This window comes from Bison bison, unplaced genomic scaffold (genome assembly GCF_000754665.1).
Source record: "Bison bison bison isolate TAMUID 2011002044 unplaced genomic scaffold, Bison_UMD1.0 scf7180017864456, whole genome shotgun sequence".
Lineage (NCBI taxonomy): Eukaryota > Metazoa > Chordata > Mammalia > Artiodactyla > Bovidae > Bison > Bison bison.
This window is the reverse complement of record NW_011495018.1, coordinates 26,911,913-26,936,961: the sequence shown is the minus strand read 5'-3', so window position 1 is coordinate 26,936,961 and position 25,049 is coordinate 26,911,913. Positions and strand designations below refer to the sequence as shown.

The window sequence follows — 25,049 nt, the reverse complement described above, 5'->3', positions numbered from 1 at the left end:
GGTGGGTACCTGTGTGCATGGAACAGAGGTGCGTCTGTACATGTATCACGCGATGATGACAGCCAGGTGCTGAGAAGAGCACGCCGTGTCAGGAGCTAACATTACACACGTCACTTGATTTCATCTTCAAGGACCCTGTGAAATAACTTACCGTCGTCACTATCCCCACTTTACAGATGTGGAAACTGAGGCAGAAGAAATCACAACCAGAAGGAGGCAGAGTTGGGCTCAAAACCAGGCGCTCCAGCTTCAGGACCCACATTCTCACCACCGCAGAAGCGGGCCAGGCGCACCTCTGTGCCACGCACAAGGGCAGCAGTGACCCCTTGACGACGAGTGTCCCCGAACACAGAAGCTTTACACATGTCCGCCTGTGAGTCTGTCCACATCGCTGAGTGTGTGCTTTCTGTGCATACACCATGAGCAGAGTCTCAGGTTTGAGTGTCTATGTCTACATGTGAGGACCCTCTGGGAATAGAGGGTAATAACTGGGAGTCTGGAGTCAGAAAGACTCAAATTCAGCTGGAGTGCCTTGTACTGAGATGCTCCCCAGTTGGGGCAAGGGAGGACTGCTATGTCCATTGACTCTTTTGAATGGGAAACTGCGAACTGATGTCCAGGAGCCTGAGAGAGGAGCACTCAGATGCTGGATGTTCAGGAGAAGCCCCCAGGCTGGGGCAGTCCCTTCTGGGGTCCCCGGGCTGGGATAATCAACCATCTGGAAGAATCTAGAACTGCCCAAGCCCCCAAGCCTCACCCTGGCCTCTCCTTCTGTGAGGGCCACATATCTACAGTGCCAGAGAAGAAAGGACTTCAGCCAGGCCGGCCTACAGGCCAGGACCCAGCCCTCTGCAGGAGGCAAAGGCCCAGAGAGAACAGCAGTGTCACCTGTTACAGCAGCCGACCTGCTCAATAGGACTCACTGAAGCCCACTTCACCATGGCCAGGAGTGGAGGGTGAGAGAAAGCAGAGCCTGGCAGGCCTGGCCGGCACCTCCAGCTCAGGGTGGGGCAGGGAGACCCTCAGCCCACGTAGGAGAAAGCTCAGGTCCAGAAGTCAGTCTCTCCCTCTGTCCAGGCTAAGCATAATCATTAGCTGTTTGGTCACTTTCAAAGCCCTTTCAAACGGACTCTAATTGAGGCTTCCTAGGGGTGGCACTGGGGGAGGGGTGGAATGGTGGGGGGCAAGAAACTTATGAGTCGACAGATTCTCTCTCTCATGAAACACACACACACACACACACACACACACACACACACACATACACGAGTCAGAGATGCAGACAGACAGACAGAAGGGATGGGAGGACCTGGGTGATGGGTGAGGGACGGGGGCTTCAGCCTCTCTAGAAGGGACCTGAGCCTGGCCAAGGGGCGGCAGGAAGTGGCGGGCACCCCCAGGCCACTGCTGTCCCCAGGGTGACCAGGCCACAATGGTCTCCTTAATGAGAGTGGATAATGAGCTCATTAGGGCCAGAGGAGGCCAGCTGCACACAATTAAGACATTAATAAAGCCTTCTGAGGTCACTCACAGCTCAGCCTGGGACAAAACAGCTGCTGGGGGCAGGGGACCCTGCTCCCTTCCTCTCCCTCTGAAACTCCCGCATGTCCTTCAAGGTTCGGTCCCCTATGAGGTCTCCCCACCCTTCCCGTCCTGCTCACCCCAGGACTCAGTCCACAGGCACCTCTTATAGTCCCTCTTCTAAGACAGACCTCAGTTTGAATCCTGGCTTCACCTTGTGCTCACTGGTGACCAGGAACAGGTCTGACCTCCTTGGGCCTTATCACACCAGGGCAGTATGAGCTGCCCAGAGGGATGCCTGGCATCCTGTGGTGCCCTTGGTGTATTGGGAACACGTGGTGCCCTCAACAACCAGCCTTTACTGAGCGCCTTGTATGTGCCAGGCCTTGTTCCAGGCACGGGGATGCTGCAGAGAACAACCGCACTCAGGATGCAGGCTCTCCTTCCCCATCTGCCCCTGAATGGCACCCAGGATGGGTGCAAACACAACCTGCGCACTGGTGCTGTGGCCAGCGAGGGGGCTTGGCTGCCTCCCATCCGCCCTGGGTGCCCACTTGGAGGGTAGCGGGCAAGATGAGACAGGTGGGGCAGACTCTGGAACACAGGAGCTTTTAGGTGCCCTCTGAGCCTTGCCCTTCCCTTCCCTCCAGGTCCTTCACATGGTCTAACCCACAGCTGGCATCTGTGGAGTGCTGCTCATGCCAGGCCTTCTTGGAGGGTTTCCGCATCCATGGCAGGAAGGAGGTGATGGAGCTGGCAGCAGAGGCAGAGTCCAGGCCTCGCACACCTGCCTCTGCTCTCTGTGTACAGCCTCAGGCTCTGGCCCCCTCGTGAGACCGAAATGTCCGGACACTCTCCTATTCTTTCCTTGGAGCGGTTTGGAGAAGAGAAGGAGGAATTTGGGGCTACTTGGTGGTAGATGGAGGGAGATGCTGAGGAGGAAAGGGGCTGAAGGAGGCCTGGCCAGGCACATTTCACCAGCCCTGCCCATCTGGCCACACTACAACTGGCATGAGGCTGAGACCCAAGGGACCACTTCTGCCCTGATGCCCTTCCCATGACCTTGGGGCAGATCTGAGCCTTCTGCCTGAGAGCGAGCAGAGACGTGGGAAATGCAGGCCGTCCATGGCATGCTGCGCCTTTAAGAACAACGAAAGGCAGCCACCCTGGGCCAGGCCTCCCCTGGTCAGAAGGCTCTGTCACTGCGGCCTGTTGCCAAGACACACTCCAGCTCTCAGCACGTGGCCTCCGCGGTCCAAAGCAAACAGGAACGGGTGGGAGCCCTCCCCCCGCTGGTCCCTCCCAGGGTACCCCCACAGCCCCTGCCTTCCTACCTGGCCTGCTCTTCTCGTCCCACCTCTGACACCCACCCCCCTCTCTGTTGCCTATGGCCTCCCCCTCCCCCAGAGGGGGCTCTCAGGCCACGAGGGCCCCAGAACCTTCCCTGGGCGCCTGAGGCCTGAATTCCAAGACCATTAGCACAGGCTGCTACGTCACTGTTTGGAAGGCTCTGTGGAGTCTGTGGCAAGAAGACAGCGAGAGCTGGGCCACTGCCACCCCGCCCCCAACCCTGCTCCAGCCTGCCCACCCCACTGGATGGGCCCAAAAGCCCAGCGCTGGGTCCGGGCAGGCCAAGGGGGTGCGCTCTAAAATGATGGCTAGAGAAGAACCACGGCTCGAAGCAAGGGCTCTAGAGTGAGGTTGCCTGGGTTCAGATCCCAGCTCCGCTATTTACTAGCAATCACCTCAATTTCCTCATCTGTAAAATGGATCTACAGTACACTTACATCTCACTGTGTTGGTGGATGAATAAATCTATGAAAAGCATTCAGCACAGTGCCGGGTGCCTAGCAAGATGCATTGAAGAGCTATTACTAAAGCTTAAGTAGACACTATGGTGAATTTTAAAGAACCAAGACCTCAAGGATTGGTGTCATGGTGGGCAGGGAGGCAGGTGGTCTCAGGTGTCTGGAGTCTCATGGAAAGAGAGCCTTTTGGTGTCACTGTCGTTTGGCCTCAACCTTAGAAAGTCGCTACTGAAGGTCTCGTTCTGTGCTTGGCATGGGTTGGGGACAGGGAGGGGGACCCAGGCTGCCCCATGCCATAGATACAGTGCTGGCTGATGCACATTTGAAGAAACTGTAGATACCAGAGATGAAACTGAGTAGTCAGGAAGAACACTTAGAAGACAGGAGGCCTGAACTGAACCTCAGATTAAGTCTGGAGGGAAGGAGAGGGGGGAAGATGGAAACCTGGTGGAAGGAACAGGACAGGCAGGCGATGCGCGTCCACGTGGCCCTCACCAGTAATATTCACCATGCTTCATGGTGGGAATTCTTCCAGACAACAGGGCAGGGGGCAATCGCCTTCAACATCTCTGTCCTCCATCCACTCATGGAGCACTGCTGTGTGAGCCGTGGCCAGAGGTTCCTGAACAGAAGGTGACTCAGGAGGACAGGAGATGCAAAAAGGCAGTTTTCTAATATGATTATGAACAATGCAGATGGTGGGTGAGACATGGCTCCGCAGGGTGAGTGAGGCATTCAGATGGAGGGAGGGCGGCGGCGAGAAAAACAGAGGAGGAGGGTGTGGACCTCTCAGAACCAGCATGGAAAGGTTCAAGTCTCACAGGTGGACCCCTGAAAGAGGGCTCAGGACAGCAAAAGGGTTATTTCCCCTGCTGCTCCAGGCAAGAGGTGGAATAAGAAAGAAGAGGTTTTGAGAGACTGAGCAAGGGTGCAGACCTCGGGGCTCTCTGGGGAAGAGGGTAAGAGCACGTGTCCGAGGCTCAGCCCCATATGGAGATGGAGACGGCATAGACAGCTGCCCTCTGTGAGCTCTCAGCTGGCCACGAACCTTCCAGGCCACCGTAAGCAACCTGGGAAGCCACGGAGGTGGGATCAAGGCCAGAGGACACAGAGTCAGCCATGATCTCAACACTCATAGCAGAAGACAGATTCTAGAGTAGAGGCGACCTCAACGAAGGGAAATCTGGGTTCCCTGAGGAGTGGTTGGAGAGCAGTTCTGGGCATGACCAAGGCAGCACTGAGCAGAAACAACAGGAAAGATGGGGCCGAGACCACATGGGATTCTGATCAGATGTGAATGCTGGCCTGAGGGTCTGGGAAACGTCAGAGCTGAGCCACCCAGACCTTGGGGCTCTCATGGTCCTGCTGGGGGCTGCAGGGCTGCAGTAGTAGATCACAGCTGATAGTGACCACAGAGGTTACATCCAGAGAGGATCTGACGGCTTACTGGTTACACCCACTGGGAACCTGTGCCATTGGATGTTTTAATCAGTCATAGTATGAAGACAGAAGCTGTGTTGGCTGCACCGTCTCATTTAGTAAAAGTGGTGCCAGGATCAGGAGCCAAAACAGATCTCAACAGATGGTAATGACAGGTCAAATCTGACAAGATGAAAAGTATTATAGTAAGTGGAGAGACGAAAGGCCATGGCTTAGAACAGCGGTCTTATAACTCGCTATCTAAACTTTCTGGAGTACATGGGGGCATTATTCATCATTATACCAAATATTAGGTGCCAACTGGGAGTGTCTCGGGCACTTGGGTTGTATGGGTCACCCTACTTAGCAGGGAGGACGAGGAGGGTCCTGGTGTTTGGAATAGGGTAGAGAGTGCGCCTGTGAAATCCTAGGCTGCACTAGGGTTAGGAAGCACCTGGACTGGGTGACTTCCCAGACGCCTGGTTTACAAGGGGCAGTCCAGGATTGGTCCTCAGGCCTGACTCCTGGCGCAGCATCCCCTCGGCTCAGTTTAAAAATGACTCTTTGTCGCTCCCTTTGCAGAAGGAGGCCAACGCCGCCTGCTTTTTCCATTAGGTCCCCTAAATCTCCGTCTGACAGATGAACCAGGAAAGCAGCCCTTTCATCTGCTTCTCCTCCATTCTGTCGGTCTCCACCAAGTGGACCCAGCTCTCAGGAGAGTCATGGGCGTGGCTTCCCCCCTCTTGCCATGCCCGAGGAGGGGGCTAACAGGCAGATTTCTGCCTCTGTCTCTAGGTAGCTCTCCCTCACCCTCTCAGAGCCCACCCAGCTGACAGAGCTTTCTGGCACAAGATCTCATCTGAGGTCTTTGCCAGGAGAGAGTGACTTTGGATCAGCATTTCTCAAACCTCAGATATTTCCACACCACTGGCTGACTTTGGCCATATCTTAGAACTACGTATACTGTGGTTCACATAGTAAATATATATTTAAAGCAGTTCCCCCCTCTTTTTTTAACTTCAAGAAAATAATTTGTTTAGGAAACTTCAGATTGCCACCATGAATAAACAATGAGGACCACTGGTCCCAACCATGAAATTACAAAGAACAAAACAAGAGAGTAAATTTGAGCTGTTGCTATGACTGAAGAGGCCACATCTAGAGACTGCTTCCTTTTTGTTACAGAAGGAGGTTTGTGAGAGAGAGTCAGAGTTGACCATCGAGCGGAGGTAAATCAGGCTTGTCAGAGAAACAGAACAAGATGGTTTTTTTTTTCGCATGTGTTGTGGCACATACTGCCTCTCTGTGTCGTCTAAAGGCATTCCATGTGCCATGGTGTTGTGTGGGTGACATTTCCAAGAAAAAGACTGTGGGCTAGAATGATACTTGGCCATCCAAATCGGCTGGCGAAAGGCAGTGACGTGTCCTCACTAGTGAGATGAGGACAGTAAGTAGCATGGACTTCCCAGGGTTGTGCTGGGGAATCAGAAAGAAAGGAATAGGGGCCACCTAGCAATGCGTCTGCCGTGTGTATGCGGATATCCAGCTTGGAGGAAAAAGCTGAGGGAACCCTCTGTATCTGTTACACCAGTCGTTTCAAATATAAGGGGTTGTTTTTATTCTTTTAACTAGTTTACTCCAAGGCGAAGTATACATGAGTGAGTTTGTATACTTTCCCCCTTTTCTCTCTTGGCTAAAAGCAGAGGCTTCTTGGTCCCAGAACTGAATTGGTTTCAACTAAAAGCCTTAGATGGACAACCATCCCCTCCCTTCTAGCTGAGTTCAGCCCCTCTTGAACTGGTGCAAAAAATAAAAAACGGGCAATTTCAACTTTAAAGACCATGTCCATAAACAAGACAAACCCACTCCGCAATTTGTCTAGGGCATCCCTCCCTCCAAACCCTGCTTCTTCAATTTCTGGGGAATTTTAAATAGAGGTCTTACAAAAACCCGCACCGCCTGACGTCAACAGCTCTCTGACAACGTGGATTCTTCCACGCGGTGTGGGGAGCAGCTGCCGCGAATGCTGATACTTTTCCAGGCTTCTTTCCCAGTTGGAATATGGGAGCCACTGGTGCTGCCCTAGGAGACTGGGAGAAGAAAGGTACCAGGCAGTGTCCTGCCTGGGGACCTGTAACTGTGATTCCCAAACTTCGGGCGTTACAAAGTAGCAGTGCCTGCGTCTCGGTCGCACAGTTGTGTCTGATTCTTTGCCTGCCAGGCTTCTCTGTCCATGGGTTTTCCTGGCAAGAATACTGGAGTGGATAGCCTTTTCCTTCTCTAGGAGCTCTTCCTGACCCAGGGATAGAATCTCTCTCTTCTGCATTGCAGGTGGATTCTTTTATTGCTGAGCCATGAGGGAAGCCCTATAGAGCAGCGGGCATGCAGTTAATCTGAATAACCCCTGTACCACTGTTTAACAAACAAAAAATATGTTTCCAAAAACCACTTACTTATGTTACGCTAAATAGAAAACTTGTATCCCTTGGCACAGATAGAACATAGCTGAAAAAAATACAATGAAACAACAAGGCTATGGATTTCCAGCAAGATACTAAGGCACATTCTAGCCAACACACTGAGACTGGGGCTAGAATTCCCCTTGGTCAAACAAATAGCAGCAGCAAGTTTCAGCCACACCGAAGCCCCACATGGAAGCTTTCCTCAATGTGGAGCGAAATAACTGAAAGGAAATCAGCTTCTCCTGATGGGATTCAATGCCATTTAATGCTGGGTCTGCCGCTCACTTATAGGACCCACTCTCTGGGAAACACTGATCTTACAGAGGAGCCTTGGGTTAAGGATATGCAGCCCCTTGATTTATATCCAAGCTCAGCCACTAGCAAGCTTTGTGGTCTTGTGCAAGTCACCCAGTTTCCTCTTCTGAAATACGGGAACGAAGGCCTCTGCCCTACCTAGCCTTGCATAGCTATGCTGAGGAAGAGATGGGAAACAGGCTTTGAAAAGTCTCTGGATTGTAGGTGGATGGGGGTGGAGGGGGTCATTATTCTGAGCAGGTTGAGGAACTTGATGGACTCCTAACTTCCTCCTGCCCCCCACTCCCAGATGCAACTCACTGCCCAGACTGGATGGTGGCCCATCCCTGTCTGTTAGAGAAAAGAATAGGAAAATGTCACTTGACAATATTCTTGCACAGTAAACCTTCCCAATAGCCACATGGATTTCAAAATATTATCATCATTTTATAGATATGGGAATTGAGGAGCAAAATGGTTACATACAGCTACTCAGTGGCACAGTGGGATCTGAACACAAGCCTTTCGTGTGGTCTAGAAGGAAAGGCCCTCCATCATGCTTCTTTGTGCATACCCAACAGAGCTCAGAAGCCCCAGATACGATGGTCTTTCTGATCCATCGCTGCCCAGGCCTCATCTTTCAAAACCATTGCCTTTGTGAAGCTCCTGTGACTCTCTGTGAGCTGGTCTTCTGCTCTCCTGCCCTCATGCTCTCCCTGTACCCTAACCTTGGGTTTGGGTTGGCTGTCAGGCCAGCTAGACCAAGAGCTCCTTGAGGACAAAGGCCACGTCTTGCTCATCTTGGTATCCTGTCGAGCCCCTGCCTGGCTCAGTGTTTGACAAAGAAGGGACTCGGGGAGCAGCTGTTGAGCACAAAATGCAGTAACAAGATGGGCACAAGGCTTCCTTCACCTTGCCTGGCTTCTCCCTCCACACTAGCCCCCCTGCTTCCCTCAGCCTCAGTCTCTCTGAGTCCAGCTCCTGGGGTCAGCACTGGGCATTTGCTCTACAACTCCCATCCCTCTGGCCTGGCATCTTCTGCCAACTAGAGTCCAGTGCAGTTCTTCAGCCCCTGGGCAGTGTTCCTTCCTCTGGTCTCTTAAACTAGGGAGGTGCCTCTGATTCACAGTTCACCTGGAGGGATTTGCCCACAGGGACCTGAGGCCAGGAGATTTTTGTTGCTAGTTGCATAGTGCCCAGGATCACCCAGGAAGCTCACTCCCCCACCCATGAGCTCTCACAGTCCTCTGTGTGTGAGCACAGCACCTGATTGGGCCATTTTCATTTGGGCCTTTTCCATTCACAGGAATAGAAAAGCCAAGCTCAGGGAGGTCCCACAAGCCCAGCACCAGGGACAAGCCCACGCCCTGGGTGAGGCTTCTGGAAGAATGCAGAGGGAATTCTATGAACCAACAGCCCCTTCAAATTCAAAGCAGTTTCAAGGGCTGGCTGCAGGCCTCCACTGGGACTCTTGGAGCCACGGTGTCTCACACAGGGAACACACTGCCCTCTTCCACGGTGGGCGCAACTCATGGGGGCGCCTCTGCAAAGGGCAGCCCCAGAGCCCTGCTACATCCAACCCTCAGAGGATGGGTGGGGAAAGCTGCTAAGCTGCTGAGTCGCGTCAGTCGTGTCCGACTCTGTGCGACCCCATAGACGGCAGCCTACAAGGCTCCGCCATCCCTGGTATTCTCCAGGCAAGAACACTAGAGTGGGTTGCCATTTCCTTCTCCAATGAAAGCTACTCAGAGGAAATAGCTTCCCTCACCATGGTGCTTCTGCCTGAGGGAACCGCAGGAGATTAACCAAGAGGCAGCAGAGTGTACAGGGAAGAAGCTAGCTGTCTGAACTCTTTGGGCTTTCCGACCTGTGAAACAGAAGTCCTGCCACCGGTGGTTTCCAGGGCAAGGGTGGTGACTACACAATGGACGTTGTCTGGCTCACTGTTTGATATACAGGAGGAGCTTCAACCATTCCCTTCTTGCCTTTCCCACAGTTTCTGACATCAACGGTCTCCAAAAAGCAGAACTAGGTTTAAGTTGAGGTTGGAATACCCTGGGCATGGGATGACCACCCTGAGCCCTAGTTGGGTTTGTGTAATTTAGGAAGGTTCTCTCCTTGAGCTGGGCTTCCCAAGGGCTCAGTGGTAAAGCCTGCCAATGCAGGAGATGTGGGTTTGATCTCTGGGTCGGCAAGATCCCCTGGAGGAGGAAATGGCAACCCACTCTAGTATTTCTGCCTAGAAAAATCCCATGGACAGAGGAGCCTGACAGGCTATAGTCCATGGGGTCACAAAGAGTCAGACACTACTGAGTGACTGAGTGTACACAAACACCATCTCCTTGAGCTTCTCCTACCTCAGGGCACCATCTTGTCTTCTTAGTTTCTAAGATATGAGGTCCAGTACGGCTCCTATCCCAATCCAAGGAGAAAAGGCCACACCCCTAGTTCAGCTGCCTCAGAGAGACTGCCTGGGGCCAACTGTCTCATTCTAGTCTCACCAGTTATAATGATTGGTCAGTCAGTAGTGACTGACATCCATGGGCACCAATCAAGGCCCTGTCACTCTCTGGTGCCTCTCCTCCCCTAAGGGGAGGAGTCTGCAGAGTTACACTCTGCCCCCTTTTACACCAGCAATCCCAGTCCCCTCCTTTCCCTTGAGACTGAAGGCTCCATGACTGGGGATCAAGCCATCCTTGATGATCTCTATGCCTCAGTGTGTGGCACACAGCAGGAGTTAAGTTGGGGAATGAATCAATGCCTCATCTCTAGCCCCTGATGACACACTCACTTAATTGCATGGTTTGGTTCTCTCCACTCTGAATGGGCTTCCCTAGTGGCTCAGATGGTAAAGACTCTGCCTGCAATGCAAGAGACCCTAATCCGATCCCTGGGTTGGGAGGATCCCCTGTAGAAGGGAATGGTAATCCACTCCAGTATTCCTGCCTGGAGAATTCCATGGACAGAGGAGACTGGTGGGCTATAATCCATGGGGGTCACAAAGAATCAGACACGACTGAGCAACTAACACATGCACTTTGAGAGCCTGCCTATGATCAACACCCCACCACAGTCAGTAGCAAGATTCTGGTACCTTATGGCAGAAAGACAGAGAGGAAGCTAGGAAGTCACTGACCGAGCCTGCCCTCCTGGCTTCTATGAGGTCATCCCACCACCACAGGGCCCTTGAGGAGAGACTGTTCTAGAAGTGGTTCTAAGGTGGGGAGGCCTGGATGGAACAGATGTCTGGGTGTTGAGGTGGGCCTTGAAGAGTTCCGCACTCCCAACCTCCCTTAAATATGTCTTTGCCCTGCCAGGCCCAAGTCAGCACAGCTGAGTCTGAGCCCTCGGCCATGGCAGGCTCTAACTTCACTCCCCAGGAAGTGAGCAATATCATCATCAGCTCCTGTTCCCCAACCCTGGCCTGTCCCTTAGCCTAGAATGTGGGTGTCTCCAACCCTGTTCTCTGTCCTGGTCTCTGGATCAGAGTTCCAAGCAAACCTGGCTCTGAATCTATCCAGGCAGTGGAGGGATGGCCCCATGGGGGCAGAGAGATCAGGGTATGGAGGGCAGGCCGGAATCTTCCTCCCAGCTACTACATTAGCAATGATAAAATACTCTGGCCCCAACAAAAGCAGAGGCCCTTTGATTCCAAAGAGGGGAGTTTGTGTCAGCTGTGTAGTGAGACTTGGGATGCAGGACTGGAGTGGAAGCAGAAGAGTGGAGTGAAGCCTTCATCGGGGAGGCGCTACAGCTACCTGGCTGCTCCCTCCCCTGGTGTGAAGCCCTGCTGAACAGGCATGCTTCCTCTCTGTCCTCCAGGGAACAGTCAATTACAATCCCTATCTCAAGTCTTAAGCTCAAAAGTCAGTCATAGAAGTTAGAAGTATATTGGAAATATAAATTGGGAAATAAATCCATAAGGGCATATTAATTCTTCAAAAGGGATAATTTTGACTGTCACCCATCTCATTGGCATCTGGGAGGGACAGCTTTCAGTGACGTGGGACAGCTGCTATAACTAGGAATGTTTGGCCTTTTTAAATATGAAGCAAGAAAGTGAAAAAACGTCACTTACGAACAATTTTAATAAAATGATGAAGGTCTTAGATGTGCTCCAATCAACTCTTAGTGAAACACAATGAAGTAGTGTTGTTTAACGGGAATGGTGAATAAGCGAAAACATTTGTGAACAGGCTAGACTAGTAATTCAAACATCACAACTCTGTTGGCAAGGAGGTTCAGGTGTTCGCCAACTCTGGTCTTGCTCCCATTACCAAGGCCAGGGGAAGCATGCCCGTCAGTGTCAGTGCTCCTGGTTTAGTATTATTTATACCCAAGTGTGAAGGAGTTGATCTGGTTCTTGCCAAAGGGGCGCTGGGTGAGGCAAGGGGCGGGGCTTCCCAGGGCTAGGTGGGGCCAGAGGGGGCAAGAGCCCCATTATTCTGTTATCTTTACAGGCTGGTCAGAGTCTGCTCCAATGTGCTAAGCCATTTTCATTATATCCCCACCCCACTGTGCCAGGTACATGGTAGATACGCAGAATACACCAGCTTAAACATGCAGAAGGGTCAAGACACTTGGCTGGTAGGCAAGACGGAGGCAAGGATGCCCCAGGTAGACAAAAAAGACTCAGGGGAAATGGACTTCTCTAACTCATCACCTCAAAATGAACTGGGCTAGGCAAACCCCTGCCCCCAGACAAGTGGAGGCTGGTGGAAGCCTCCTATGCTGGGCCTTCAGGACTCTGCACTGGCTTGAATTTTGGCCTCTCTTTTTAAGTACCAGAGCGATCGATTTCACAGATCTCGTTTAACTTGAGAAGGATGGGGGAGGAGGAGCAGGGAAAACTGCATTCTTCCCCTTCAAAGCCAAGAGTCCAAAGTAATACTTCTGGTGGTAACTGATCCCGGCCTGTTTGTGATTACAGCCCCTTGCTCGCTTTCTGGCAGAAGGGCCTTGGAGCCCCACAGCACGGCTGATGGGGACAGACACCCTCGCTCACTTGGATAATCTTGTCCTCGTCTGACATGACCAAAAGCGTCTTTCAGCCACTCTGCTTTCAGCAGTTCCCCAGGGCAACTCTTCAAAACATCACTTTATTTTAAAAAGGGGAGGGGAGAAGCCACCCCTAACCCCTATCATGAAATTCCACAACACTAATCATATTCCTTCTGTTACCAGCACCAGCCTGGAAAACACAGCACCACCAGCTGCCTCATTGGCTGATGCAAATTAAAGGAGAGAGGGAGGCTCACGAGTGGACAATCTTCCTCCTTTGCCTATCCCCTCCCTTTTATCAGTGGAGAACACACACACACACACACACACACGTGCACACACACTCCCCTTTTGCTGTCATAGCACAGAAGTGGCTTAGCAAAGCTCAAGACTATTTCTCAGCTGTTCTTTCTCCGGAAATTTAATCTGTGGAGCATTTGGCCTCACAAAGCCCATTCCAAAGGTGTGCAGGAGCCCACGGGCCCTGTGATCATCATTACAATCCCAGGGATGTTTGTAGCCAATGACCCATTTGGCTGCTTGGAGAGCTGGCTGAAAGTTGCCAACATGGTCAGATTCCCCTTGCTTGCTCCCTCTAAGCTGAAACTGGCTTTTTTTTTTTGGAGCCCCATGGCTTAGAGGGGATCTCAGGAGTCCTGGCACTATGGAGATGAATGGGCTGCTTCCTGCCTGGCTTGGTACCAGTGCAATGGTCACGGGGAACAGGGGAGCCTGGTGTCTGGAAAGCAGCCGTGCCCACTGTCTTCACTCCTAACCACAGGTGAGGAAAGGCGATGCTCAGGAGGATGAGCAGCTTGCCTAAGATCACCTGGTTAGTGGGTGGCTCAACTTGGAACCTAGACTGACTGAGATTGACTTTTACACAAAGCTTGTCATTCCTCCCACAAGGGCACACGGCTGCTCTGCCCATTGAGATGACACCCTGAGCATGGTGCCAAGTGGCAACCCGCTGACCCAATGCCTTGAGCAAGAAGCAGGAGGCTGGAATTGGCAGAAAGCCCCCAACCCCAGGTGCCAGGAGGTCACTTGGCCAGCCCGGGGCTGGGGGTGGGGGGAAGGCCTGTGGCCAATACTGCAGTCACTGGTGCAGGGATGAGGTCCCAAGCTGTCCTGATTGCAGCAGCTCAACATTCTGCCTCAATCAAAAGATGGTGAGCCTGCTGAGCAGAGAGGAGGCTGGGGCTTTTGTGAGGGCGCTGGTTAGAAGTACAGAAAACAAATAAGAAAAGACAGAGTGTCCAGAAACACCAGGAGTGGAGGCCCGGCCAACCTCAACAGAGACCCCACCACCTTCCTGCGGGGAGGGAGGGACCTAAAGGATGGGGAAGGCAGCACTTTGGGCTGGAGCGGCAGCGGTGGGGAGGCGGGGAATGGGGGGCACCAGGGAACACAGCCAGCCAGTGTGATAGCCCTACCTGGGTCCTGAGAAGTGGTGTTGCTGAAAGGGGGTGTTTGCCTTCATGCCGAGGCATCTGAAGATGACCTTGCTGGGGGGATAGCACCTTGTCTGAAAAATAAGCCTGTCTGAACGCAGGTGGTTGGGGAGGATACAAGGAAAGAGGTCTCCCTCTTGGGCCTGCCTCTGCTCTCTGTGTCCTGGCTCCAGCTGTAGCAGCAGGCTGAGGGGTCCAGGGTGGGGAGCTGAAGAGCCCGCTCACCTCCTCCTTCACCTGGGGGACAGGCTGGGCCCCAGTCCATGAGTGGGTAGGTGGTGAGGCCTCGAAGGTGCCAGGAGATGCCAGTGTGCCTCAGAGACAGCTACCTTGGCACCTGCGGTCCCTGGCCCATGCAGCACCCCTGCCACAAACTCCATGGGACTCTGGGCAAATGACGTCAGGCCTCCATTCCCCCTCTGTCAAAGGGAGGTTTGGGCAGATGGTCAGAAATGTCTCCTGCAGCTTGTCTCCTTCTCTTGACATTTGAGGTCCTTGAGACCCGCAATACATCCCCTCGGCCTGTTTATCACTTAGGGGATGTCTCCTCTCTGGCAGCCCCAGAGCCTGGCCAGATCCCCCTTGTCTGTGCCACTGCCATACCTCACACATGCCGTTTACTCGGCTTAGAGCACTTTTCTCCTTCAGCTCCTTGTTCATGGCCTGCTACCTCCAGCCATGACCACCCACCCCAGGCGCTACCCCATCTCTGAAGCTGGAGCAGACCGTGCCTTATGGTCCCACTCTCCCAGTCCCTCAGTAACACTGGCCCCAGTGGCACTGGGCTTTCTGCCTCACATGTGGAAGTGCATTGTCAATATCATAGACTTACTGCATCCAGGCCTTTACCTTGAGGGAAGAGAAAGCCCTAGAATACCATCTATGGGGAAGACAGGGATGGCTGCTTCTTGTCAACTGCTGCACCGAGTGCTGGGCACACAGTAGGTGCCCCGCATGTGTGGACTGAATGAGCAAACCGCATCCTACGGATGCAGTCCTTGCATATAAGAGGTCATTCAGATGGTGCTGAGACCACTGAGGGGAAGGAGGTGGGATGGAGCTCTTCACTGGATCATGAGGGGTTGGGGAAGGGGCCAGGGTAGGTCTATTTATTCTGACAAAGGGACGGCAGAGCAGGTTGGGGTCCTGACAAGCATGGCTCAGGCACAGTTCAGGCTCAGCTCTCACGCCCTTAGTCCTGGTAATCAGATCTCCAGGGAGACCATAAGTGCCCTTGATCCATCCTCCCATCCAGTCCAGCCCCACCTCATGGACCTGGCTGAGCCAAATGCCAGAACACTCACAACTCTTCTGCAGGAAACCGGGTCAGCAAACATCCCTTCCCTTTCATATTCCCTCCACCCCACGCCTTGGCCTTGCTCCTACCCCAGCTGGGGCTTCAGCGGGACTGACCTCTGCTCTCCTGCTCTCTGTGGCCTGGAGAATTCACACAGCAGAGAGCTCTGGGGCTTGGCTTTTCAAAGAAGTAAAATCCACAAGGAAGAGAAACGCAAACATCCAGATTTCCCAACCCTGGATAAACAGCAGTGGATTAGTGTGGCAACCTGGGCCCCACCTCCCAGCTATGCAACCTCTGGGCAAGTCACTGACCCACTCTGGGCTTCAATTTCCACCTGAAAAGGAGCGGATGCCAACATCTACCGTTCTTCTTTCTAAGGTGTTATACAAACACAGGGTTTTATGTCTTATAAAACATAAACTATTCTGATTCATACACAGGTCACCTTGAAAAATGTCCCAAATCCACCACTAGCTGGCATAAGTGAACACTTGCTCCCCAGGAGGGCTTGACATCCCCGATCACACCCTCTTCCCCAGACGAGTCTTCCCCAGAGAACAGACACACAGGCTTCAGAGCACTTAGGATATCCCTTAAACACTAAGGTTCTGGGACACCGGGATCCAAGTGGGGCCCGTGGCAATGCCGACAGGCCAGAGAGAACAGCGGGGAGGGCCCTGCAACCACAGCACACTGGCTCAGAGACCCCCTCACGGTTCGCTCACTTCGTGGACAGTCCCTGGCAGACTCCTCCTCTGAGTCTGGCTTTCTCTCACCTCTCACGACGCCTGGGCCATTCCCCCACCATCTAGTCCAATAACAGCTCAGGCAGGCAGATGCATTTTAGCCTGAGGCTGAGAGGTGCCTGACTAAGAAGGGAACGTGGAGCCAGGGCTGAGACGATTAAATGAAACCCCCCCTCCCGAGAGCTCCATAAAGCATGTTCCAAACATGAAGTTGGGGGTTACATGAGCCAGCAGCTTCTCTCCACTTCCTGGCATTTGACAGCTCAGCTCCCAGTGAACACTGGCTTCCACCAGGCTTCCCAACTGGGCTAACGGGGTCACCCTGCTGTTCCTCCACAGTGAGGCCAGGGAGTCCAGGTCAGCATCGGGAACCCAGAGGATGAGATTACAGAATCTGAAAAGATGCTGAGAGATGAGAGTGGCTAGTCGGGCAAACCTCACATCTACCAGAGTGATTACTAAAAGCCCAACCGCAGGAAATAAACAGGCACTATGATAATGATTAATCAGAGGAAGGAGGTGATAGAGTGTGGCTGGGAAAGGCCTCTCTGAAGAGGAGCTGGTGGAGCTGAGATGCTTGGAGCTTGGAGAATGGAGGAAGAATTAGAAGCAAGGCACTTTGGGGGTAAGAACAAGGGTAGCAATTTTTAAACCCAAATTCCCTGAGGTCCCTAACAAATTATATCCCAGAAAGCACTACAGTGAAGTCTATTTTAATTTAAGAATACAGGAAAGCTGCGGAGGGATCTTTGTCTTGCACTTCAGCAGGACTGTCACTTCTCCTGGTGACAAAGCCCGGTGTGAGTGTGTGTGAGTGTGTGTGTGTGTGTGTGTGTGTGTGTGTGTGTGTGTTGGGGGTGGACGGAGGGTCTCCAGTGTTGCCCGTTCCCCAGGCATCTGGGCCACGATATGTCTGGGGAGCGGGGGCAGCAGCCACACCGCAAGACTCCCACCAAGTGAGTGGTGGTCACTACCCCTAGAACAGCATGCCTTGGCCTGCTACCACGTGGCTTCTTCTCCTTCTCTGCCCTCACTCACTGCTTCTCCCCCAAAGCGCCTTGCTTCTAATTCTTCCTCCATTCTCCAAGCTCCAAGCATTCTCAGCTCCACCGGCACCTCTTCAGAGAGGCCTTTCCCAGCCATACTCCATCACCTCCTTCCTCTGATTAATCGTTATCATAGTGCCCATTTATTTCCTGCACTGCACTTACCAAAATCTAGACTTATTTTCCTTTTTCACATGTGACTGTTTCTCTAGCACATGTAAGCCCTGTAAGTGTGGGACTCTGTTGGCCTCTGTCACCTCTGAGCACCACTCTGGAACTTAGCCAAGTAGTACGGACTCAGTGATGACTGATCACCTGAGGACCAGCCTTGTTGGGCTCTGGGCAGTGTGTGGTTCAACTGGTCCCTTGCTGTTCAAACCCAGAAAAGCAGCCTTTGAGATGCGGGTGAGAGGACTCAGTGCGATCTTGCTTTCTCTCCGCTCCACTCCCCTACAAAATGCGGGTAGCTAGGTGTTGCTGTGGGGCTGAGGCTGGGATGAGCTGGTGTCACTCTGGCACTTTCAGCTGGGTTTCCAAGGTCACCACGGATCCACATCTTTTGTTCAGAAATGTCTACTCAAGGAAAGGCTGTGGGACATGATTGGTCATAGAGCCAATGTGAGGTCAAGGTGACTGGCCACTCCACCTGCCCAACCTGAATAGATGGAGGTAAGACAGGGAGCGCCCAGGGGCCCAGTGCTCCACCCAGCCACCTGGCAGCTGGCTGGCAGCCCTTAGTGCTGGCAAGCCCCTGGATGCCTCCCTGACAACAGCCAGTGTAGATCTAGCTCAAGGGAAGATCTATTTCCAGGCCCCCAGTCCTGGACACACCTTCCCCTACCATCTGCCTCCCCACAGCCGGGACCGCTTGCCTCAAATACTCCTATTTTCAGGTCCCTCTTCTGCTCACCTATTTTCCACGGCCCCAGCCTGCCTCCCCACCTGCTGCTGGCTACCTTCCGCCTTCTTCATCAAGCCTTACCTCCTGGGGCAACTGTACACCTGCCTTCCCATCTTAGCCCCAGCGGGCTCTGCCTTCCACCTGGCACTCCACTCAGGTGCCTCAAGAATTCTTCCCCTCTCTCCTATCTATCCCCCCATCTCCTATATATCCCCACTTTCTCCAAGGCCCAGCTCAATGCCCCCAGCTCCTCGAGGCAGCCTTTCCCAACTATGCTAGACCCCGCCCCCAGCACGTCAGCTTTGTGCGTGCCACAGAGCCACTGAGTGACAGCCAGCATGGGGTATCACAGGTGGGCCTCTCCTCTCCCCAGCCTTGGCATGAAGCCCCTGATCCCACAAGGTCTACTCCTGGATCACCAAGGGGACTCTGACTCTAACTCTTCCTGACACACAGATGGGGGCCAAGAACAGCTGCCAAGCCAAGGCTCCAGAGGGACACTCAGGTCTCCAGCATGGTCTCCGGCTGCCATGCCCCATAGCAAGCTTCCTCTGCTGTACCTACCTCACAAACCATCAGGGCTGAGAGAATCCTCATACACCATGAAGTGCAACCTGTTTTCTAGCCAGGTGGGAAACTGACTCTGCAAAAGGGCAACTGACTAGCTGTGTGTTCCAAGGTGGGTTGGTGGCCGAGCTGCCCCAGTCCAGCCGTCTTAATGCCATGTAGTGGTGGCAGTTTAGTTGTTAAGTTGTGTCCTACTCTTGCAACCCCATAGACTGTAACCCACCAGGCTCTTCCCAGGCAAGAATTCTGGAGTAGGTTGTCATCCCCTTCTTCAGGGGATCTTCTCGACTGGGGGATCGAACCTGCATCTCCTTCACTGCAAGAGAAGTCTTTACTGCTGAGCCACCAGGGACGGAGCCACCAACAACTATCATGTACTGAGCACTTAATTCCTCTTGAACAAGTACACACTAACCCCACAGCTATTGGTACAATTAGCACCATTTTGCAGGCAAGGAGACCAAAGTTTACTTAGAACATTCAAGTAACTTCCCAGGCTCACCACTAGTAAGTACTAAATCAAGAACCGAATCAAGATTAAAACCAAGCTTATCTAAGTTGAACCCATACTTTTCATTGCTAGGCTATAGTGCAATCTTATTCTCAGAACCATCTCCAGCCAGGGTGACTAAAGCTGGGCTGAGGGCCCCAGATTGGATCAGAATGCTCACTTCTGTTCCTGACTGATGCTCGATGGCCCCTTGCCTTCCAGCCAGCTTCATGAAGTGGGCAACAACTGCCCCCCAGAGACAGCCTTGGAGCAGCATGGACTTTGGAATCGCTGATCAGGCTGACATTGCAAGAACATGCATGTGTTGTACTTAGGAAGAGAAGTGTGTCAGAGATCAAGGCTTTCTGTCAGCTGGGACAGTTACCACAGTTACCACAACCAAATATGGCTCACTCACCAGAACCAAACTCTTAAAAGGCTGTTGCACAGTTAAGAGTGTTAGTTCGCTTATCTGTAATACAGACTGCAAGAAACTTGTCCCTCTAGAAACAGCCTATCCTATCTTTATTTGGACATCTTTTCAAGAGCAGATTGGCAATATGAACTACTAATGAGCTGGCTCCTTAGTAAGCACAGAGTCTAACTAAAAGACAGAGAATATATAGAAGAAGTCCATTTAAGACATCGGAAAATCTGCAGAAGTAGCCCAGTCTCACAATACAGTCCACTCATGCTCACACCAGTTAAGAGTTTAAAGTCCATAAAGGCAGGAACTGTATGGGTAGGCATGTAATCAGCTGGGGCCTGGGACACAAGAGGTATTCAAGAACTGTGAAATAAATGGATAAGTGAAGAGTATATACAGTGTATGTCTCACTTACAAAAAGCCTATGTAGAACCAGTTATAACAGTGTTCATGAAGAAATACCAAAGGAACAGAACAGGTACATCTTCAGTGTTAAAATGATTCCAACTCACAAAATATATGGCTGAAGAATGCATCATTTTTGACAACAAAAAATAATCATTAGGACATACAAATCTGAGAGGAAAGCTTATTAGTTTGTCTTATTGATAAAGATATTTGTCAAATAATAAATGGTTACATTTCATGGGAGGAAAAAAAAAAAAAAAAACCCATGTAGTATGTATCACTGTTCTCTTATACTCAGGAGGAAATGGATTCCTGCCTATATCACACAAGGTAGCATTAGATCTTAAACCTAACATTCAGACTCCTGGTTCTTTGCTCTCTCTACTACACACAGCCATTAAATAAGTAAAATAGATGCAGCCAACATGTTTTCAGATAACTTACCTCCCTAGATCTCTTTTCTTTAAAACATGTACTCCAAGCCACTGACAGAGGTTGGAAAGGCACCCATGTTTATACTCTATGACATTTCTCCTAGACACAGCTGATTGGCCCAGAGTTGGGCACCTGATCCAAAGTCTGCCAATCCATTGGCTGGCCAGGAACCAATCAGATTAAAGCTTCAAAGTTTGAACCTGTAGAACCAGAGACCATCCTCAGTTGATGTCTATTATCTTGACTGAAAAATCTGGTCCTGACAAGCCAGCATCAGGTGAATGGGCCACTGTTATGAGTGAACAGGAAGAGAAGGAAGCCTGGTCTGCAGTTAGGAGATCACAGCTGGGCTTTCAATCCACCTGGTACCCAAGAGAGGGAGAAGGGTAGCTGCTTTGTCTCCTGCCAGCTTTCTGGTTCCCAGTCCTTGTGAGGCTGGGGTGTCCTTCCCATCCTTGGGTTCTGGTGAGATTTTCCCGAATCCTTTGAGTAAATCTGAGTGGGTGTCTGTCCTCTGCTCACTACTCAATTGGGACTAAAGCACTGACTTTGGAGGGGACTGAAGATTCTCAAACTCCCCAAGGCTTAGTTTTCTCACCTATACAATTTCTCACTTCTGTGGATCAGGGGCTCAAAATTTCTTGCCAATACAATACTTTTACCTTATTCCTATAGCTATATGCCTCCAAGGAAGTATTGTATAATATCTCCCAAGGTTATCACACTAGTGCCAGGAAAGAAGCAAAGACTCAGAGTAGGAAAGCTGGATCAGGGAAAAAACTGAGCATCTGCTGACTCATATCCCCACATCCCCTGGCTGGCTCCTAGTCCTGAAAGAAGGAAACCATCCTGGAAAGTTGGAGGCAGCTTTGCTTAACACAGAAATCAGAGCAACTGCCATCAAGATTCTGCCAGAAGTCAGACCAGATTTTGCCTGCTGGAAGGTAAAGCCAATGTGGTCTTTGAGGCGTAAGAATGTCCTACCAAGGCAGCATCTCAGGCTCTGTTGCTTATGTCAAGGGTGGAGGGCTTTTCAAAGATAAGACAAAAATGGCTGGCAAATTTAACAAAACTGCTGAGTCTTTCTGCTATTTTTGTCCCTGTAGATCAATGGAGAAAGAGAGTCCTTTTCTGGCTGGGCCCCAGGCCCACTGTTTAATCAAAAATTTTTCCCTGAAGTCACCCAAGTCCACACTGTGGGCGTCTTTGACATCTATCCACTTGCATTCCCCAGAATATGCTTGTCCTTGGTGTTGGGAATTCACCACCCTTCTCAGATTCTCTTAGCTGTGGCTTATCCCCAAGCTCGACAATTAACAAGAAGAATTCCCACTACCAATGAGCACCACGCTGGAAGGAGGCACACAGAGCCATCATCCTGCAACAATGCTCCAGGGAGCCTTGTCATCATCTCAGCCAGGCCATGTCTGTCCTTGACCTGCAGCATCGCCAACTCAGTGATGATCCCTCCTGGGATCAGCCCATTCTCACCCTCCCCCCACTTCCTCTGGAGAAGGGAGAGATCTCAGCTGTTGGGACTTTAGGAAAATGACTTAACCTCTTAACCTGTTACTTTAGACACAAAGTGCTTAAAGTGGCTTCTATCACACAGGGTTGTTCCATGATTCCAGTAAGATGATGCATATGAAGTGCACGGCCTGAACCTGTGTTTACTATTTACTGACTCTGAAATGCCTTCCAGACACATCTCTCTTTAGATGAATGAGATTACAGAGTACGGGCACAACCACACCTCCAAAATCCCCTGGAGGCTGTGGTCCCTTCCAGAGGGTTCTGACAAGTGAGCAGAGACAGAGGTGGCTGGGTCCCTCTGTGCACACCCTATTCAAGGAGCTTTCAGCCAAGTAAGAAGGGGATACAGGAAGAGTCCTAGCTCCCAGAGGGCAAGGCCAGCCCCAAGGGGCAGAGTGGTGCTAGCTGGAGCTGCTGCCCCAACAATTTGAGTGGAAATGCCTCACAACGCCCACCAGTCCTAAGGTCAAAGGCGTCACAATTGACTCTTTGTCCCGGAGTTCAAAAGCCTCACTCACCAGTCCTTCCAAAGCCAGTCTGCAGGATTCACAACACATTTCCCCTCCCCCACCGTCCGACTCCTTGGACTGGGAAACCACTCTCCCAAGGATCTGCAGTTGGCCCTCTTCCTCTCTCCTCTTCACCCACTCAGTTTCTCCGGTTAAGCTGGTTTTACACTGGAGGAGGTCTCCTTGTTTCTGACGGCAACACAGTGTGGGTTTGTGTGGTGGACACAGCTCCAAGGTCCTTGCATTCACCAAGGGGAGAGACATGGAGTCCAGGGAAGTGAGAAGACCATGTTCAGGGAGACTCTGTCTACCTGACACCCAGGGCCCTGGGGCATCTCCCAGCCGTGAAGCAGGCTTGGGGAGGTCATCTGCTCCAGGCCCTGTTTCGGAGCACCCACGAGGCTGTCTCCATTTCACAGAAGGGGCAGCAGAGGCCCAGAGGGAGGAAGGAACCTAAAGTCACCCAGCAGGTGGGTGGTGGGCAGAATCCCGCTTCTGGAGATGGCAGCTCCCTCAGAGGGTTGCTCTGGGGAGTCAGGCTGCCTGAGCCCCTCAGATAGCCATGGGGGACTCCTCAGGAGAGGAGTACCTTGCAGTTTCAGGTTTGCTGCAGAAGCCCCACTTTGTCAAGGTGCTCCCTCCTTCACTCCCAGGCAGGGTACTGGATGTTGGGTGACAGGGCACAGGGAACCAAGGAGTCTGATAACAGGCTGACTGCCTTTAGTTGGGGGGGTCTCCTCTATAGCCATCCTGGCCAGCGGCTGGTACCCAGGGACACGGGGGCTCACTGCTCCCCATACAGACATAGAGCTGCACTGGTGCCATGAGGCAAGAGGGTCCCTAAGCCAGAAATCTACTTCTGAGCAGCCCTGACTTTATATGGAAAAGCCGACACGCCTTCCTTTGGGCCACGCCCCCAAACAAACATGTCTCTACGTCCTCAGTGGATGTCTCCAACCCCACCAGTAGAGAGCCCTTTCTCTGGGTCTTCAGGTGCTTAGGGTTCCAGAGCCAGGCCTCTCAGACATGCAGCTTCTGTGGGGGCGGGGAGGTGGGGCTGGTACTGTGACAAAGGCCGAAAGCCCCCTTCCTTCCATGCAGGAAGGGGACTGGGCACCTGGGGTGAAGGGCCCAGGCCTTACCCTAGGGACAGTTGGGTGGGGACAACGGCTGCCAACCACGGCGGTGATGACTCCAGACACAATGGCAGAGCCTAACCTCTTGGAGGGGAACAAGCTCTGAAGACTCCACATGGGGAGGGCCATGAGTCAGGTCTATGTTGGCATCACAGCCCTGTTCTTAGCACAGTCCCCAAGCCGCCTGCAGCAGCAGCCTAACCTCACCTCCCCCAGTGGGTCTGCTGGGATATCCTCAGTATCTTTACTGCTACTTCTCTACTTGCTGCCCTTAGGCACATGAACCAGGGGCCCAAGAAATTCCTGTTCTGTTTTTGACTTAAGGTGTCTCACTTCCCCTCAGTTTTTCTGTGCCTCAGTTTTTCTCTCTATAGAGTGGGCACAGACGTCCTTTGGCCTGTCTTGCTGTTGGAGCTTAAAACACTGGGAAGAACAGCGTGGAACAGGGAAAGAAGAGCAGGCCCCTCCTCTCTGGGAGTGTCCTCCAAACACAACTCAGAGAGGCTCCAACACAAGCACGGCGCGGGGGCCTTCCCCCACAGCAAACCGAAACCAAAACAGAACGCCCCAGGAACCAACTCAAGTGCCAGCAGGTCACCAGCAAGCTGACGATGGGGGTCCTGGGCCAGAGTTCACCCCGGGCCCTGCAGGGGGTCACACGGGCCTGCACCTCAGACTGCCGTACTTGGGCCCTCCTCACTCCCCCAAGAGACTCCTGCTGCTGAGGCACTGAGGCCCACTCGGTGAGAACCCAGGAACCGGCAGCCCCCGGGACAACCAATCTGCCTGGCCCAGACAGGACAAAGCCTCAGTTCCCAATGACAGGGCGGCTGCTGTGGGACCCTCCCTGGGCCCAGGACCTGACTTCATCCCCCTGTCTGGGCCCTCTTCCCAGCTCAGCAGGGGGCAGTCAGCTCAGACACCAGCCAACCTCCACAGGCCTGGCCTTTCCTCAGACAATCCGCCCGAGGACCCTGGACCCCACAGTGACGTCATGGCCTGCCTGTCCCACCAGCCAGCCAGGTTCTTCCACCCCTGCCTCGTTCCCAGCCTGGAATATGGTCCCAAGGGAGAAGATGCTGTAGGATGCCCCCGAGCTGGGCACTATCTGCCCCTGGGCCTTGGAGGGCACAGGGTCCCTCCACACAGGCTGGACGGTGATGCCTGTGCCGCCACCCTGGCCTTGCATTAACACAAGCCAGTTAATTACCCCGAGCGCTGGAGACATTCTTCCACCACCAGGCAAACTGCTGGCCTGCAGCCCAAACCAACAGGGGAAACTTCAGCCTCCTCGGCCCTCTCCCCGCCAGATGGAAATAACGTATAGCTGCAGAGGTGGGGGAGGAGGAGGGGAACAAAAACCAGCCGGGCTCCTGGTCTCCGGGCCGGCCAGCCAGCCGGGCACTCACCGCTCTCGTTCTTCTCGATGACATCCACCACCTCCCCGGCCTGGAGGCTCAGCTCCGAGTTCTCCTGCTTCTTATAGTTGGACACCACCACGTACTGTTCCAGGATCATGGGTTCGGCGTTGGTGTCGGCACCTGGCGAGGGCAGAAAGCACGCGGTGAGCCAGCGGCCGGCCATGGCCCCGC

At 52.6% G+C, this 25,049-nt stretch overlaps 1 protein-coding gene across 1 annotated transcript in view; it reads right to left on the bottom strand.

Annotated features, from left to right (window-relative positions):
• SH3PXD2A (SH3 and PX domains 2A) overlaps positions 1-25,049 on the bottom strand; it is a 251,731-nt gene that overhangs the window by 33,465 nt on the left and 193,217 nt on the right. The window contains exon 8 of the mRNA XM_010859596.1: positions 24,867-24,998. Coding sequence (XP_010857898.1) covers positions 24,867-24,998 — 132 coding nt within the window. The remainder of the gene's footprint in view (positions 1-24,866; positions 24,999-25,049) is intronic.